The sequence below is a fragment of the Haliaeetus leucocephalus genome, unplaced genomic scaffold (assembly GCF_000737465.1).
Source record: "Haliaeetus leucocephalus isolate CR32 unplaced genomic scaffold, Haliaeetus_leucocephalus-4.0 Scaffold351, whole genome shotgun sequence".
NCBI classification, from domain to species: domain Eukaryota; kingdom Metazoa; phylum Chordata; class Aves; order Accipitriformes; family Accipitridae; genus Haliaeetus; species Haliaeetus leucocephalus.
The window spans coordinates 7,035,836-7,056,039 of record NW_010972787.1 but is presented as its reverse complement, the minus strand read 5'-3'; the positions used below and the strand labels follow the sequence as shown (position 1 = coordinate 7,056,039).

Here is a 20,204-nt window from a genome sequence, read left to right as displayed (position 1 = left end):
TACAAACTAAGGAGAAATATGGGTAACAGGAATATGACCCCTTTGTGAAGATGAGCTCTTCATCTGACTTCATGCAAACAAGTAATACTCTAAATGCAACAGTTAGTAACTGTTCTGCATTCCATTCTTCCCATTTTGGATGCACTGGCTCACGCATTTATTCACCTTGTAATTTACTTGCAGAATTAAGTTTCTGGAATAGCAGATGAAACAAATGTGGGAATCTTCTGCATCTTCATGAGTGCTGAGATTAAAACGAAAGCCATTTTTGCTCATCCCTTTTATGAAAATGGCAATGTAACACAATGGCTATCTTGTCTGAACTGATAGCTACAATAATACTGTTTTTAAAACCAGAACAGTAAACTGTAGACAAGTAAATCAATTATTAAACTGTAAATTAAGAAACTAAAAGACAGTGAAGTGGAAATGGGAACCCCAACAACTTATTGGTGACTACTAGGATTGAAAAAAATCTGTTTTGCCACAAGGAAATGGGAAAATAGAAAAGAATTCTCACATAAGGTAGTGTATTTCTCTTACTGTTTGGAAAAAAATAATAGGTTAACAATTTAAATAATTTAGATTATATAATCTCAAACATTCAGTTCTCTTTAAAGTGATGTAAATTCAGATTATTGTGATTGATGTCCAGAGCTGAACCAATGTAAAATTTGTACAAGGGCAACACTGAGATGCAGAATGAAAGGGTTCCAATTCTTCATTTAAAAATGTATTCTTTCAGCCTTACGTTTTCTTCAGCAGAACTCTTATTGCATAATATTTACCTTCCCACATATATATTCTCAAGTTTTGTATGTATGCATTCATATATCTTCAGATATGGAAAACAACTATTAATAAGTAACACAGTAAATTAAGAGCATAGTTCACACCTTTTGCACTTCCTCCCACCAAAGACAACAGAAATTTTCCTACTGATTTCAAAGACAGCCGCATCAAGCTCACTAAATGCTATCTGCCGATATTAAGGGTCTTCAAGAGCTGAAAAGAACAAACCCAGGAAAGGGATTTGGAGTCTCATTTCACAAGTGCCAAGATGAATGTTAGACGAATGTAAAATTAGTTTTCAGCCTGGTTCTTCAACATGTCTCTGTAGGCTATTTTGCATTATGATTTTGTCAAGCACATATTAATATAACCTCAGTCCTACCTTTTAAAGTTTCCATAATGAATTTTTTGAGATAGTAAATATATTTGGCATCATCTCTCTTGGTGCTACCAGAAACAAACCAGCTGTTCTCCACAATGAATATTTGGGGGTTGTTATATTCACTGCTTATCCAGTAAAGGAGCTGCCTCAGGCTTATTGATTCCAGCTGCTGGAATTTCATGTGGGAGTCCAAAAGCTGGAAACTCAGGGTAGCTCCAAAAGACAGAGCAAAAAAGTCTGCTGTTCCCTTGATAAACTTCTTCTCAACTTCACTGAATTCGGGCAACAGAGATGAGAGGTTGCTTCTCATGCTCTCTGGATAGTCACCATCAATAAATATGGGCTTAGCAAACCAGCCGAGCACAAAATCAAGGGATTTTTGACATTCTTTTATGTCTTTTTCAGTCATACGTTGAGGTTTTATCCAGTGGGAGCTAAGGGCAATGGACACTTTTCCTCTTTGAGTTGGACGAAAATGGTCATTGTAGAGATGCCAGACTTCAGCATGGGCCTGTTGAAAAGAAACACTAATTAATACACCTGAAATTCCATCTTAAGTAACACAATTCATCTCAAGTACTCATGTCCAGTAACATGTAGTAACCACATAAACACAGCATGTGAGGGCTCAGCCTTAATTCATTCACCAGCAGATTACAACGTTTTTAATTAACTTTTCTTTAATACCATATATCAGCTAGAAATTGCTAGTTGGTTGGGGAAAACAGCATCTCAGTTTTCCATGAGATACTATTCCAAGACACTGAACACACTTCGAGTTAGACACCTTTATTAACTTTTACTACTGAGTTCAGACATACTTCCAGTATTTACAAAAATGAAAATGCATTTAACTGAACATGTTTCAAAGTATATTTTCATTACAGGAATATCACTTTATCTGTAGATTCACAGATCTATAAAGAAGGAAGGTCTATTCTTAAGAACTGCCCAGATCTCTCAAACGATACAAGACAAAGAAATACCCTTGAACTTATTCCTCTTTGGTCCAGAACATACAGTATAGGAAAAACTACCAATCTGGATTTAAGAAAGTCTGGTGAAAAACAATCTACCATAGCTCCTGAAAATTTATTCCAATAATTCAATTTGATTTGTTTTATTAAAATGTGCTATTTACCTGTAGCATCAGATTTCAATCACTTGTCTTGGTATAATTTTATCTGTTACTGTGAGGAGATCTTTTCTACCAAATTTCTTTCCCGTGATCTTACAGAGTCAGTTGAAACAGCCTCTTGATGTTCCCTCTGAAAGCTAAATAGATTAAGTTCCTGGAGCCTTGCATTATCTTCAGGCATAGCTTCAAGCTATCTAATCATTCTCACTGCTCTCCTCTGATTCTCTTCCAATTTGTCATCATCTGTCTTAAACTGTAGAAGCAGAATTAGACATAATATGCCAGTGGTAGTCTTGCCAGCAGTAAAACCAGAGACAATTTAATACGGTATTTCTGCTTATGTGGCCATAGCATTACACTACGAGCATATGCTCACCTAAACTACCGTATCTCCAGAGCCCTTCACCATCTAAAATGTATTTTTTCTTTGCACTTAGCTTATCAAAGAATTCTGACTGCTCTATGAATCAACATCCCATCTTTTTGTCATCTACACAGTGTAGAAATTGTAATGCTTTTTTCTAGGTCATTGATAAAAAGGTAAAAAATATGAGATCTATTCATTAGAATAAAGCCTACCTAATAACTATTCCCAGTTTACATTTGCATTTTAAGACTTATCAGCTAGTATTTGTTCATATGTGCTGTGATGACAAGAACCTCCATTCTTGCCATACAGTCACAGGTGTGATGAATATATATGACAGATTATTAATCAAAATGTCACAAGCATTTCTAGCCCTCCCTGGAATATAAGCCATATAGAAAGCCTTATAATTCCACTCCATGCAGTTGGTATGTTGGCAATTTTATCAGTAATTTATTGATAGCTGCTGTTCACAGTTTCCTTTTCACACACTCTTACCATTCAAGCTTTGAACCACAATGATTTCCAGTTGACAGCATTACTAGGAACATTAAGCAATTAAGATTATTAATCATTTTTGACACACACACCATTAATTACCCAGGAAAAATAATGAATTCTATCATTCTACTGTTCTTGCAGAATTTTAATTCTCACTGCTGGGAGAAAAACAATTGGAAGTGAAGGACAACTAAAGGTAAGATCAATAATCAAGACTCGGTTCAGCTGCCCCCATACAAAAACCTGCTGCTTTTGAATCACCATCGGGTATATAAAACACCTGTACAGACCTGACACCAGCTCTAGAGGAGACTAGGCCCATGCCCTTTTAGAGTGGTCACCAAAACACAAAGAGAACAATCTCGGAAACTGTGAATCACAGTACACACCTATGTGCGTGTGCCTGAATCAAGCTCTCAGTTGCAAACTTCAGCATACATGCTCTCATTTATAATACATCAATAGCTCAAATAAATGTGATGCAGTCCTACCAGCTGTCTATACTAATACAAGGGATTTTGATGCTAGTGAGAAACTAAATATAGTAACCACTTTAAAGTCTCATGTCAAAAATGAGAGCTGACCTAAGCACAGACTTAATTTTACTTCACACTGAAGCTCTATTACGCTGATGAAAGAACAAAAGACATTATGCATCATGACCAAAACGCTACACACCCAACGCTTTAAATACGTTTTTAAAATACCATTGGGAACAAATGTGCCACCACTTGCAACTCAAATTTGCACACCCAAATTTTCACTCATAAAGGAGCCATATATTCTTCCTCTGTTGGACCTGACTCATCTCCAGATTTCCTGTCTCAAATGTTAAGATACCACCATGCACACTCTTGAACACACAATTTCATCTCTGTCATCTGCACTTGCAAGTATGCTGCCCACCCAGAGAGCACCTCGAGTGCTGTGGAGGATTTGCCCCATGACCCTCGGCCCTCCCTATTCCTGTCAGTGGAGAAAGATCTTCCAGCATTTTAGTAGCTTTGATTCTACCAGGAAGAAAGGAGGAAAGGAATCCCACAGGTTATCCCTCTACACAGATAAGGAGGTGCTGTTTACTCTCTCACTGCAATGAAAAAACAGGAAAAGTAGCTATGTGGGGTTATCTCACGCTACTTTCTAAGCAAGTCATCTAGTCTGCCTCTATAGAAAATGAGAAGACTGTTGTCTAAGATACACAGGGTGAGTCACTCTTCAGGAGTCCATCTCTTTCCACTGATGACAGACAAAACCTGTTACTCAGTTTAGACAACACATCTTCTACAGAGAGATGAAAGCAGGCGAGAAGAAGCCCACTTAAATGTCTGCCCTCTGGAGTGTGTATGAAGTGGAATTGTATTATTTCCATAAAAAAACAGCTAAACATAGAAAACAGTGCATCAAAGTCCCCAGGCTCTGTGGACATAGATTAATGTAGTTCAAAACCAGATAGAAATAAAGCTGGAAGAAGCCAGTGAGAGAGCAGAGAGTCTCTATGGAGATCTGTGACAGAATTAATTTGCCTAAAATTAGGTGTCTAATGCAGTTTTAGAGACTTCAGAGTATTCCAGCCTGAATTCCAGCCAGTTTCAGAAAGTCCAGTCTCCCATAAATCCTAAGTCACATCTCTCAGCTCCACAGAGACACCTGGGATACTACAGAATGTGTCGAATGATAATTTGCACCTATACCTGTCTTCAGGCAAATGAACCCCACTCCTAGGGTGGGACTCATTTTGAGCTGAAGACACTTCATATTTCACTGTCCACATGTGAGCTAGATGCCCAAGATCCCACTACAGGCAATGGAGATCTCAGGCTCCACACAGCTGCCTGAACACAGGCATCTAGTTTCCACCCCAGAACAATAGAGGCTTAGGTCACATCTGCCTTTTCCATGCAGATGTCCTAAATAGCCTGGGAAGTCTCATATGGCACTACTTATACCAAGCTAATGGAATCCCATTCCAATTCAATCTTCTCAATGGAGTCTAGCGAGTGATTCCCCAGTACAGTACAGCAGCCATACCGTCACACTCAGCAGGACCACTACCTAGGTCCCATAACTGTATGGATTAGCGGTAGGATTTAATGTAGGTGCCCAGACCTTTTTGAGAAGCCTTACCTGATGAGGCTGGCAGACATGATTCAGGACCCAATGGGAGACCGTGGTCTTCTGGAGCAGCAAGTGGAGGCCAGGCAGAATATCCTAGGGTAGCTCAAGTGACACTATACCTCTGCTGGGACAAATGACACCTTCTAGATGTCTATTACCTAGAAACTGCAGTTTAGCCTCCCAGATCATGTGCAGAAGAAACAAATAGGAACCAACCTACCATCAGTTCCTTTATAGTTACCTGAAATCTTCCCAATCTCAGTGACTTACCTATTGGTACCTATTTTTAGTTCACAGCTGACTGGGATTAAGATCGTGGCAGTCCACAGTTCAGTCCTTTTACTGACATACAGCGCAATGACTCCATGTCCCTGGTTTTGCAAGGTGCTGAAGGGTCTTACTTCATTCCTTGTTAGCTCAGACGGTTGTGCAGTGCTGACAGATCACTTGGCTTAACTGGAAAACCTTACTAAAAAAGGCTGGTTACAAACCAGGTCTAGGAAGGGTTGTGCAGTCACTCATGTGTTATGAGCAGAACTAACTGCTAAAACCTGTGTGCTTGTTTCCAGGCTGCTAAATTTGGGTAGTCTTGTCATTATTATTTGCATTCAGAGAGTAGCACATATTGTTAGATACCGAACACTTGACTGACACCTTTTTGGGAGATACTACCCTGTATTATTGAACCTGCTGAGACTTGAGCTAAGCTGGTATTGGGAAAGCTGCAGATTAGGATGGGTGTTCTCTGTGCTTACTAGTGTTTATTCTTCAGGAACAGACTGTCAGGAAAGCTTTTAAACAGCATTTACCTTACCCTTAAGATGCTTTCATTACTAAGAAAATCACAAAGTTTTACATCACCATGAAAATGAAAAAAAGGCTCCAGATGTAGCTTGTCCTCAGCTATGCCCATTTGTATGTCTGTACTTCAGTCATGTTTCAGGCTCTGATACAGTCCCATTTTCAAGTTGATACGTTCTTCTTCCCCTGACTTTCCCACCCAATATATCTATTTGGACCACACTCTACTATACTCAATTCGTGAAACTCTTTGACGTTGGTCATTGATCAGCCTTAAAGAGATCTCTGCGTGACTCAAAGTCAAATGCCAAAATTGAGCCTTGATGAAGTGTCAAACACGTTTCCAAGGCAGAAAAGCCCCCTGCAATGCCATAGCATGGGCTAGTCATACAAAGTCCAAATTCCTGCAGTGACAGCAGAAATAATTCAACACAGGCAAACCAGCTACACAATCTGACTCAGTCATGTCCTACTCTGTTGCAGGACAGACCTACACAGTCCAAGAATCATTAGGTGAAGCCAATTTAGTAATATACAGACGTTTGTTTGCCTGACTACCCCTCTAAATTCCTGCCCAAGATCATTAAGACCTTCCTGAGTCTGGCACTGATATGTATCATTCTGCAAGTTCTCAGTAGTTATATCTATCATGATGCATAACCTTCACAAGAGCAAATCAAGAATTATAATTGGGAACACTGTGATTCCATAATTTGTGCTCATTCCTCTAGAACAAGTTGTCTCGATTTTAAGTTGTGTGTCTTCTGAACCAATAATAATACCATTCATTTCACAAATAAACTGCACAAATACCCTGCTTTCCATGCTCAGATGAACTATCCTGTATTAACTCTCTATCTGCATGTTAATGAAACTGCATAGGAAAGTGTTACTGAAACTCATTTAGCAATACAAAGAGAAGAGTTAATTGGAAAGATGTGGAAGGTTTTTTGATTACTAGAAACCGGAACGATGTACCTCCAACAAAAACGTCATTATTCAGTCCCACATCAAAAGCTCTTCTGAAATGGATATAATTATTGGAATGACATGTGAAAGTCTAGTATATGATTAGTCAGAATGTGCCTTGTACCAAGAAGGGGAAAACATAATGTGTTTTTTCCCCCCCGTGTCATCAAAAGCAAGTATTTTAATCAAAAGCTACAACAAAGGATGTCACATTTCATGTAATGGTTCACCCTCGAATCCGAAGTCAAGTAGGTTTTACCCACACGGTCTTTGGGCAAACATTCTCTTTCACAAGCAAATTATATTCTTAATACTGAGTAACAGATAAAGTTATTTAGAAATTGCTTAAGGTTTTTCCCGTATTTCAAAACTGGTAAGATAATATCTTCATGTATAAAGCACAGGACTTTGCTACAGATAGTATGTTAGTCATACAGTAACTTCATTTTTCCTATATAATTCCTTCCCAAATATGTATTTTTCTAGTTTTCTTTTTAGAGTCTCTTAGCCAACTTTACCACAGATGATCAATTAAATAAATTTGGTATTTTTGACCAATCTCTACAACCTGGGACCAGAATTATGCTTGTAAATGGTACACAGAACACCAAGTGAACATTTTTAAGTCTATAACCACTTAATGTAAAATTTGCTACAATTACAGCTTTAAGTATTGATCACACACCTGAACTACACTGTTTTGTTCCAGTTCCTTTCTCAGTACAATTTAGTCACTGTTCTTCACACTGTGCTGGTCATTGTAACATGCTGATGCCTCACAAACACAAATTTATGTCTGCCATACATAAGGCCGGAAGCGATATCATTCCTATTTTAAGAATTGGGAACAGAGATATTACAACATGCATAGAAGAAGAAAAATTAAAACCAGGTACCTCAAGGTGTAGAGCAGTGTATTAACTCCAGAACAATGCCTCTGTTTGGTATGATACCTCTACAGAAAAAGCACCAAAGGTGGCACTAAATAGCTGGCTGAAGGCACAGTGACTAGCTAAAACACCATTCCTCCCCATCACAGGCAAAATAGAGTAGCTTTGCTAGCATGAGAATAAGAAGGAGAAGGTAACCTGAAAGCATGAAGTTAAGCCACAGGCATCAAGATGCATTGCAGGTACTCAAAAAATATTAGCAGAAGGAAAAAAAAAACCACCCCAAAGATAAGGAAGGAGATAAGAGTTATTTTTAGACTTTGATTTTTAATTTTATAGCAGATGAAAGTCTGGGAAGGCTTGTACTTTCACATACTGTATGCAAAAGCATAAGTGAACATTATTACAGATAGATATGCAGCAGAGAGACACAAAGTGACCGCAATATGACAAAAGGAAACTAAAATCCCCTTGATCTCGTTGTGTCAGGTGACTGCTGCAGGAAACCTCTTTGAAGTACAGAAAGCCTAGATGTTATGGCACAAGCCCGGAGTTAAGCCTGTCTCAGACTCACCCTGCCTTGGAAGACCACTTGCTCGGCAGGTACCCTGTGCCGTGGCAGCCAGAGGGAAGGCAGCTGGACCGGGCAACACACTCTGCAAATCCCCCCATCACCATCAGAGGCTGTGCAAACACAGACTTTCACCTTCGGGAGGGGATGACACACTCTTCTCACCTAATTTTTGTCATCACCTGCATCTGAGCAATTCACAAGCACAGCTAGGGGAAAGCTTCTAGGCCACAATTCACCTAGAGCCATTTTTTAATGCCCAGATGACAGTGAGATGAAAAGTGCCTGTTCCCCTCCACTCACCACACAGGCAGGCTGGCACGACCACTGGAGTCGGAATCCTGTCCAAATAAACTAAAGCACCAAGAGATGACTGGGCTGGGAAAGCAGTTTGAAGTCTCCCAAGACATAACAGTCTCTGAAAATATAAAGGTCATCTAGAAAAGAATTAAGCGGCATTTGACTTTGAGAAGCAATGGGAGACGAGATAAAAATAGCTTTATTTCTGACAACAAGTGCTTCTGAGACACTTGATGTGTTTAATTATTTTCCGTTACCTCTGACAGAAAAGATTAATCATTGAACTGCACAAAAATAGTTCAAGGAATGTTGTGACCCATGTGAATATTCAAGATATGAGAGATTCTTAAACAGAGTACAAAAAGAAGATAAAAGTACAGAGCAGTTTGAGTGATTTAAAGCTGAGAGACAATCTTGCAGTACTGAAAGGAGCTAAAATAGTCCCTGATAAAAGACTTGACTGATTGGAATCAGGGACCCAATGCTCAGGCTGTATTTAGGGGAAGACCAAGATATAATCATTGCTATCAAAATTGTTTTGGGCGTGCTGGAGCTACGTAAACATACAAAAGCCCCAGAACTGAGACTGACCTGCAAAGCCCTCTATCAGAGCATGAACCTCTTGGAGGACAAGCCAGGCTCCAACGATCCCGACACATTCAAGTACGACAAAAAAGATACAAGGGAAAAAGGCATGGCGAACTTAGTTGTAATCCACAAAAGCAAGCACAAAGAACTGCACAAGCTGTAGTAAGTGGCAAAAAACAAGACAATAACACCACTTTGCAACAGTTGATAATCATCAGACAAATGTGCTGAACAAGGAGGATGAAAAAAGCACCATGACTTTGGAGGAGCTCTTAGCGGGAACAATGGTAACAGTTGTGGGAACTGAATACATCATTAGCCCAAAAACCAAATGGAACATTAATGGATTTTAAGTCACATTCTGGTTGGAGAGAAGGTAACATGGTGCTAGAAACAGTAGTGAGCAAAAAAGTATATAAAATCTCATAAAACTCATATAAAACTGATATATCAAATATGTAGAATACATAAAACCGATAAAATAATGACCAGTCAGAGCACTAAAAGTAAAAACTGGGAAGACAATACTTGTAATAGTACTGGCGAGGAGAAGGTTTCCATTATGGCTCCAAAGCTCTGGTTTCCTGAAGGTTTGTACCCTCTGGATGGAGAGGAAAAAAACAGCTGAGGAGGAAATAGAGGACTGCCTGCAGGAAGCTCTCAAACTACAGAACAAAGCTTCAGAAGCCAACAGCCCCAGAACTCACGACTCTCACCTGCACTAAGGCAGAAGCCGAAAGAGAAGATAGATAAGCCTGTTGCTCTTAAAAGTCATAGTGAGGAGGACAACCACAGTAACATATATACTCTTTAATGACATCAGTTTAAAAAAAAGAAACTATTTTTGGTTAAATACAGAATCAAAATAACTAAATAAATATATAAAAGGCAAACATTTCCAATACCTTTATGGGTAATAATTCTGGAAGAGGTGACAAGCATTTTTCTGTGTATGGTGCACCACCTGTTTTTCTGGTCAATGCACACAGGGAAGCCAAATACTCATCTGTGCATATTCACCCCTTCAACATATCCCTTGGAAATGCTTGTTCTACACACTGTAGAACTATGTTTGCTAACCCAGGTGTTTCACAAGGAGAAAATGTATTTCTGATGGTTTAGTGGAAGCACGTGAAGAGATTTGCTTTGGAAAGTCTCAGAGCAGTTGGTAAAAGCTAAACAAACAAAAAAGGCCAGTGAAATAAAATAGTGTGTTAGAAAGAAAAGTTTTCTTAGTAAGAGACAGAGGTAAACACAAATAAGGCTGAAGTCCATCATCAACATGTGCACCCAACAGCCAAGGAAGTGACAAGAAAATTGCAGCTTCCTGAATCTAACTAGCTAAACCAACAACCCAGCTTGGAAAGATGCTGAAGACAACCTATAATTTGGGGTGAAAATTACAGAATCTAGAACCCAGGTTACTCATTACCACTATCCCTGCATTTAAAGCACCCAGAGTAGAAGCCCTGTGCTCTGGTGTTAATAATTAACCCCCAGTCTTATCTTGGGCACACCAATAGATTAAAAATAAATTGACCCAACCGAAGCATGTATCTGCTCCTGCAGATGTGCTGGATCATTTTGTGTGCAACTTAATGCTGAGAGTCTCCCAGGAGAAAGACAGAAAGAAATCCCTGTCATACCATTATTACAAGAACATCAACTGATACTGGATTTGGCAAATCCATGTTTGTAGAGTTGGGAAAGGCTGACAGACTGGCAGTCAGAAATTATTCCTTAGGTACACGAATGAGCTGCCCTAAAACCTCCAGAAGTTCACCTAGGAATAAATGTGTAGAGGCTTTTCCCCAACTACAGTCCCAAAAGAAATTAGATTGCAGGCATAGTCATGCCAAAGTGTTTATGAGTCCTGACCACCAGCCAGAGAAGCAGTAAAAATACTCCCAAACCACAGAGAAAAGCTTATTGGAGCAACAAATACTTGCATGAAGATCAGGCATTTCTGATGCTCCAATCTGGCCTATCATAAAAGCAGACAGCAGGATTTACCAGGTAATGGTTGATTTTTGAGCAATGAATTCTGTTATACCATAAACCACACCTGTTGTAGCAAAAATGCCAGTCTGGCACAACAGATTTAGCATATGCTGTCTTTGTGATCTTGTAATCAGGACAAGGCTGGGAAGAATTTCCCCCTACATTTACAGGGCAGCAAGACCGCTTTACATGCACCTACTACCCAAGGATTTCACTGTGCTCCAGCTTTATGCAATATTTGTATCATCCAAACACAGGAAAAATTATCCGAGGCTGATCAAATCCATGTAATTTCATGAACAGATGATGTATTAACCTACAGCCAGACTCAAACAGAGCTGAAAGAGTTAATTAAACAAGCATAAGCCGTAACTTTGGGAGCACAATTCTAAGTGAATTGATAAACAGGTCAAGTGGTACAGGAAAGAGAAAAATATTTAGGAGTAGACTAATCACCTTATCAACAGAGAGCAAAATTAATAGGAAACGCCTTGCTCTGCAAGTTTGCATGAGCTCAGATCTCTTCTGCGTTTATTTTTCTCCAGGATTTTATATCCATGTTCGCAGATATGATTAAGCCTTTAACCAAGTTGTTAAAGAAGGTGCAGCAATGGGAGTGGAAATCAGGACAAAACCTGACCTCTTCAACATTCAAAAAAAGGTGGCATAGGTAGCCACACTGGGGATGCTGTTCCAGCATGGCCACTTTATTTGCACTTTATTACCCCTCCAGAAGCAGTAGCGGCCGTGTTATCATAAAACCAAGGGAAGTCAGTCAGTTCACTGTATAAAAATGAGCACGTGGTGCTCCTGGAAGACTTAACACGGCGACTCAGAAATTACAGAGTGGGTGAAAGCCATAATTACCAAGCTCAGCGCATTTAAGAGTATCAATAGAGTAGTGTGGACTCAGCAGAAGAATAGCTGGTCCCAGGAGCGTACCATGGGGATCTCATCCAATTTGTTCACAAGAAAAGTCAGTTTGAAGAGGCTACAACAACAGAAAGGTAGCCCCCTCTGGGAGAAGACATTAAGCAATTGGTACAGAATTTTTTAATGTCTACTACAGTAAGTGTTTCTACTGCATAAACTAGACTCTCTCCCTTTTAAGCACCCAAAGATATCAGCTCCATGGTTGCAAATACAAATTGACAGGTCCTTTATCAATCTCACAACAAAACAGTAACTGCTGCAGTGCCCAAGTACATCACTTCAAGGTCATGACAGCCAGAGGTATGAGAACACCACAGTAGTGGTGGTTTGACTGGGTGCTACCCACCAAAGGGCTTCAGAAGGTATTTCTGGATGAACGTGCTAGTGGATAGCTTTTCCCACTGTGAGTTCCTCTGTGAGAAACAACAGCCACTGGGCAGCAACAGCAAAGGAACTGGAAGAAGTGTCCACCAGTGGAGGGTTCCAATGAGTAATATGGAGGCATTTGGTCCTACATAGTTGGCATAGGAATTATAAATTAAGTCAATGTACATGCAACCAATATACTACAAGCTATTGCAGATCATACACCACAGCAGCCCCAAATGAATGAGGATCAAACAAAAATAGTGACAGACATGAGGTTAGCAACATTGTTTAATGGCTGAAAAAACTTCAGGCTGTCAGACAGACAATGGCAAATAACAAGACTCTAGCGTTTGCGCAGGGGGCAAAGCTAAGCATCATTAAAGCAAGGCCAAAACAAAGTTATTGGATCAGAGCTCTGTGCTATAATATAGGCAAATGCAACCCAGAATGAAGGGGACTTACTTGAGGTGATCTCTACAAAGATTCTTTTTTAAACCAAACATTTGGATTGTTCACGCCCAAATCTAACTCAGTCACTAACCTGAGTTTACTCTGCTACAAGCTTGGCTATTAAATTTAATTATTCTGAGATTAGAGCTGTGCATCAATGACAATGGGCTATGGAATAAGACGGAAAGTTCCAGCCAGACCTCTAGACGGATGCAAAAAGCAGCTAATCAGGATAAGCAATATAAATGCGAAGATACCAGTTTTCAATCTTCAGACAACTGTTTAGATTACAATTTGACCAGATGTGAATATGGAATTCTTCCTTCTTTTTCTAATCAGTCTGCAACTCTTTATGTGAGATCCAGCTGTGTTTGCATGCCTACCCAATATAAAGCAATCACTACAAACTATCTCATTGTGTATAACCTGCCTGAAATGTTCTGGTTTGTGCGCATGTAATAGAACTGACTGAAGGGTGTGATTTCAATTATATACCTTTACAAGTAACGCTCAAGTTGCAAAAATCACTGAAACTGTATACTAAATTAACTTTAATCCAGGAACTTTTGGAGTAGCTTTTGTGTGATTGTTCCCGATAATAAAGCATTCAACTGTAACATCTGAAGTCTAGTTGGTTGTAAAACAAGCCACAAAAGCAATGATTACAGTGTGCTGCAACAGCAAACAAATTACTGACAAACAACTGCAACAGAGAAGGCAGGGTGTCATTCTTGATGGAAATCCCTCTTGTGTGGTGCCGTTCAGCTGCAGGAATTTGGAACTTGGCTCTACACCCTGTAGCTGTAATCCTACTTTTATACGTCAATTTTCACAAAACAGAAGAGTATTAAGCGCTGAGCAAGTTGAGGAACAGCTATACCCTAGAAGAAAGAACTGTGGACCACCCTCAGACCTATACATGTTATCATGAGGCCATACCAGGCAAGAAAGAGCTAACAGCTTAAAGAAGAACCACTGCTTGGTCCTGATCCATAGAAACTGTAGGAGGATTCACAACATCATTGCTAGAATCAGGACTGATAGATCACACTTTGCAGACTACTGAAAAAGGGGATTATAGCCCCATAAATACAGTATTGCTATTGTTAGTACCAAGCTACAGGATGCATATGAACTTTATCTTGACTCAGCAGTCATGACTTACTGGGATCTGCTTTGGGTGATCCTAAGTCTGTTTTAGCTGCAAAACTGCTCAACCATCAGGGGAGTAGGAAGGTATTGCCTGACTTGCTGGTTTTTTCCTCCCTTTAGCTTAAAGCTGGCTCTGTGGTGGTATGGTTCTATCCAAATGGTATTACAGGCCTACTTCTAGGCAACTGAATCCCAACGCTAATGCCAACTTAGGTCTGAGAGAGATTCTGCCTAACCTAGACCTGCTACTACAGAAGAGTATGGGTCATCTGTGAATCTTGTGCCAAACCTGAGCCAGTGCAAATGTCATGGGCATTCCACAACAGGAATGGCAGCAGATATCTATGCTCAAGCAACTGAATCCCACCCCGAGGAAGCAGAAAGCAGCTCCAGATCGTGACACACAGCATTAGAATCACAGAATCATAGAATCATTTAGGTTGGAAAAGACCTTTAAGATCATAGAGTCCAACCATCAACCATGCCCACTAAACCATGTCCTGAAGTGCCTTGTCTACGCACTTTTTGAACACCTCCAGAGATGGTGACTCCAACACTTCCCTGGGCAGCCTGTTCCAATGCTTGACAACCCTCTCAGTAAAGAAATTTTTCCTAATATCCAACCTAAACCTCCCCTGGCACAACTTGAGGCCATTTCCTCTTGTCCTATCTCCAGCCACCTGACAGAAGAGACCAGCACCCACCTCACTACACCCTCCTTTCAGGTGGTTGTAGAGAGCGATAAGATCTCCCCTCAGCCTCCTTTTCTCCAGACTGAACAACCCCAGTTCCCTCAGCCGCCCCTCATAAGACTTGTGCTCCAGGCCCCTCACCAGCTTGGTTGCCCTTCTCTGGACATGCTCCAGCACCTCCATGTCTTTCCTGTGGTGAGGGGCCCAAAACTGAACACAGGACTCGAGGTGCGGCCTCACCAGTGCCCAGTACAGGGGGACGATCACCTCCCTGCTCCTGCTGGCCACACTATTTCTGATACAGGCCAGGATGCCGTTGGCCTTCTTGGCCACCTGGGCACACTGCTGGCTCACATTCAGCCGGCTGTCGACCAGCACCCCCAGGTCCTTTTCCGCCGGGCAGCTTTCCAGCCGCTCTTCCCCAAGCCTGTAGCGCCGCATGGGGTTGTTGTGACCCAAGTGCAGGACCCGACACTTGGCCTTGTTGAACCTCATACAGTTGGCCTCGGCCCACCGATCCAGCCTGTCCAGATATCTCTGCAGAGCCTTCCTGCCCTCCAGCAGAGCAACACTCCCACCCAACTTCGTGTCATCCACAAACTTACTGAGGGTGCACTCGATCCCCCTGTCCAGATCATTAATAAAGATATTAATCAGAACTGGCCCCAGTACCAAGCCCTGGGGAACACCACTTGTGACCCGCCACCAACTGGATTTCACCCCATTCACCACAACCCTCTGGGCTTGTCCATCCAGCCAGTTTTTCACCCAGCAGAGTACACTTGTCCAAGCCATGAGCCGCCAGCTTCTCAAGGAGTATGCCATGAGAGACAGTGTCAAAGGCCTTGCTGAAGTCCAGCTACTCAACATCCACAGCCTTCCCCTCATCCACTAGGCGGGTCACCTGGTCGTAGGAGGAGATCAGGTTGGTCAAGCAGCACCTGCCTTTCATGAACCCATGCTGGCTGGGCCTGATCCCCTGGTTGTCCTGTACATGCCGTGTGAGTGCACTCAAGATGAACCGTTCCATAATCTTCCCCGGTACTGAGGTCAGGTTGACAGGCCTGTAGTTCCCTGGATCCTCCCTCCGACGCTTCTTAGGTGTCAGAAGTGTTAATGTCCACTTGTGACCTAAGATTCAGTTGCTTAAACAGAGGCATCCAGTACCATTTGGGATGTTCTGGACTATCAAGACATCTGCACAGGCAGATACAACGCAAGACCTGTGGGAAACCTTTGTCTTTTGGACTGGCAGCTGGAGGCAAGGCAGGATACTCTAGGCTTCTCAAATGCTACATGCTTGTCTATGTGTGCAACTTCTTTAGCCCTAGTGGCTTCTAAAGATGTAGCCTTGCAATTGCATGAAGGTATGACTGCAAGAAGGACATATACTGTGGAAGAGCATGTAAGACTGCATCAAAATCCTGGAAAGATTCAGGGAAACCAAAAGGACCTAAGCTAGACTTTTTCACTCCAGAAGTCTTACACCAGCAACAACCCCTGCAAGGTTGACACAGTGAATCATATGACCATGTAGACGGACAAGGCAAGTAGAATTAAATGACTCATAACTTAGTGGTCTCGATGCCTCGGTTGTTTGCCCATCTTTGCAACAGCACAGGGAACCATAAGGCTGACAAGTTTTAATTAATACAATGGTTATTACTAGCTGTAATTCTTCCTTAATGTTATTGCTTCCATGATGTTAAGCTATGAAAGGAAGATCTGGGAAACTGTAGGAGGAATTAAAACCGGTTACTCAGGAAAGGCACATCTCATCAGTGGGAATAGTCACTGGAGGAAGCAGACTTTGGTCAGACACCTTTATTTTAAGGAATCACCACACTCCTCAGCAGCCATCAAGAAGGTAAAGTGCAGCTGTTCAAATCAGAACCCAGAAGAGCAGAGAGAAATTCCAGTGCGGGGAAGGATGAGGGAAATAAGATCCATTGGGGGAAAAGAAACTCTTGGGGTACCACATTTTTAAAGACTCAATTAACAGAGTGATGACTTCAGTCAAGAGATGGAGGGACAAAATAGGGCATCCAATTTTATGGTGGAATAAAATTTTGAATCTTTGCATTTCTTCAGGGGCAAGGATGATTTATGTGTATTTATCCAGTCTTTTCTACAAGCTTTGGGCTATACTGCAGTCACAGATTAAACTGGATTCAATTTATATCTCCTTTGATTTGGGAAATACATTTAGAACCCCATCCAAAGTGTGCTGAAACCATGAAAATACACTTTTGAGGTATGAATAAGTCCCTTTATGTCTGTTTCTAAATGCATGTTTAATGGTAGATATAAAATTTCTCTCCTACAGCGATGAGTGTTAACTCAAAAGCATACAAATAAAAAGTTTTCCTGCTTTATTCTTGTAGTCTGCAAACATAATAAAAAGCACCATTTGAGCTAAAAGTTGGAATTTGGTAGAACACAAAACTGCAACAAACAAAAAGCATTTAAAATTAAATATCTAATTCTTACTTTATAAACACAGTCTTCATATTGTTGATTATATGTAGAAATTAAGCTGGGTTTCACCTGTTTGTATACAAGGCATCCAACTAGTTTGGCTGACATAATATTGAATAAATATTTTAATGCAGTTGCTAAGAAGCTAAATGTTAATAAAGCTGATATAAAAATACCAGCTACAGTTGCTTCCTTTTTGAAAGTATATCCTGTATTTTTATACAATGCAATATTGAATAGGGGGGTTTACTACATCAATGTACTGCAATCTCAGCCTTAGCAATCAAGAAAAGAAATCACAGTAAAAGACCTAAAGCAGCTTTTATCCAATCCTTAGAGAAATAAAAAGAAAATTTCAAAAAACCCCAGAAAACAGCAAAAGAAAAGGAAGAGTGTTGTCAGGCTAGTTGTTTAGTCTAAGCCACACAGAAGAGGGCATGTGTTGGTTAATACATACAGTTGGAAACGCTCATTAACTACTCTTCTTTCAGCAATCCTTATTTCAGCTTCTGTGCTCTCACCACTATAGTACTAGACACTCTCTGACCAGAATTAACATCATATTAACAGACTGAGGTATTCATAAATACTGTGTCAACTGGACAAATTTTAAACATACTTAGCGCAGTTAGGTTTAGACTTTACTCTGGCAGTGTAATGAGCACTTCTGGAGGCCTACCATGTGATTTTTTAAAAGGACAACTTAGCATGTTTCAGGTTTCCTTAACCAGCAATTTGCCAATTCTCTGTTTGTATTCTCTTTTGGAGAGCAAATAGTTGCCTCTTGAAGAAGAGATAGTAACTTTGATATTGGGCTTTCTTTGCATAAGAAACCAACAAAAGATTATTTTCACTTTGGCTAACACTGCTGCAGAATGAAGTCTTTAAAAAAATACTGTCTGAGTTGAAGGAACTGGTGCAAGGGAAAACTGGTAGAACTTATCTTTTGTCTACTATTTCGAAGTGCAATATTAACCTTCAAATTGCTCTAGAACAAAATATAAAACCAGTGATGTCAAGACATTTGTATACATGAATGAGAATCATCATTGGGCTATGAATATAAAAAATGAAATGCCTGTATATCCACCTTTTCTTTTCCCTACTGATTCCAGATATGGCTAAAAACTTAATTTTCTCCCTTGGCCATTTTAAATATAAATACAGAAACATAAGGACAAATTAAAACTTTAAGAAAGCTGTTAACTCACAGCTTCAGATACACCTTTTAAGCAATTTGTCTGGGATTGGCATTTGTTTCTGTATAACCATGTCTTTGGAAATTCAGCCAGTACACTGTAATACGTAAATATCCAGTATCAAAGTACAATAATGTTCTCAATAATTTAAAGAAAACTTATTCTGGGAGAAATCCCAGTTTTATGATCAAAATGTACTAGAACAACAGAAATGCAAGTTCACATTTTTCCTGTAACAGCATCATTTCATCCTCCTATGTCCAGCTATACATATGCCAGAAAGTAATGCTGCTCTGCTTCACCGTTACCATGAGGGTAGGTATGTTAGCAGTTGTCAGGAGGCCACGTACAATTATGGTAATTAGGTCAATATCTAACAGTGAGACAGATGCCTATCATTTAAATATTGCCTGTTTTAAAGGAGGGCAGTTCAGAGTAAAGAGTTTGGAGGGATACCTCATTTCTAAGTAATTGACCAAAGAGCTATATAGGTATAGCAAAAACTTTCAACAGGTTTCCATGAAGACATCTATCAAAATGCTCTCAGAGACACAGAGGTTTTTGTAAACTAGTTCAGAGTTTGCTACAGCCTCACTCCTAGACAACAGACTGGCCAGAGACATCTCAGGCTTAAATACAAGAGGACAGGAAGAACAATAAATCCAGTGACTGAATTTTTTTAAAATACTGGTTTGAATTTTTAGACCAGTACAAGCTGATGTAAGCAGCCGGATGGCTTACATATATTCTGGGCTTGTTAGATGGAAAAGGAGATTCAGTGTACCCCTGTGCCTAATATAATTATAATATGTAGCTGCTTAATTTCCAGCCATAGAACCTACATCTACTTTAGCAAACAGTAGCTGGGGACCCAATATCTACACTAGCCCATGGACCAGAAGCCAGTTAGCAGCTGGATTACAGTAGGTGTGCTCCTGCAAAGCAGTTTCCAGGTTACCTTCATCGAAAACCAATCTAGCTGGGTACTCCAAAACCACTTCAGGCTACGAACCATAGTACAGCAAATGGAGGCAATTAGGAGATTCATGTTGCACACACACTCCTGATTTGTACTGTAATGCTATTGTAGATGCACGCTTAAACAGCCTAATGCTACAAAAGCACAAAAAGCTTTGTATTTTTTATCAAAATCAAAGAGGAAAATAATCTTTCATTTTGAGAGATCCCATGTGGTGCATGAGGCGGTGAGACAGCTGTCCGGCCACTTTGTCCTAAAGAAAAAGGTTTTCATTAGCCACAGCGATGCCAACGCAACCTTCAAGTATGTAGTATAAAGGATATTGAAAAAATGGATTTAAGATGGGATACATTAAATCAGGATGATGCTTTAGATATTAAGAAAATCACAGATTACACAGTTTACATGGAATCGTGGTTCAATCAGTGATGCTACAGGAAGCAGAGCAGCTGGCAGTTCAGTAATTAACTAGGTGCCCAAACACCAGTGAAAAGCAAATTGCTGGCCTGAATCAGGGTGTGAAGGGCTCGAAGAGCC

At 40.4% G+C, this 20,204-nt stretch overlaps 1 protein-coding gene across 1 annotated transcript in view; it reads right to left on the bottom strand.

Annotated features, from left to right (window-relative positions):
- KL (klotho) overlaps positions 1-20,204 on the bottom strand; it is a 49,174-nt gene that overhangs the window by 11,222 nt on the left and 17,748 nt on the right. Inside the window, exon 3 of the mRNA XM_010572809.1 lies at positions 1,175-1,685. Within this exon, the coding sequence (XP_010571111.1) occupies positions 1,175-1,685 (511 nt within the window). The remainder of the gene's footprint in view (positions 1-1,174; positions 1,686-20,204) is intronic.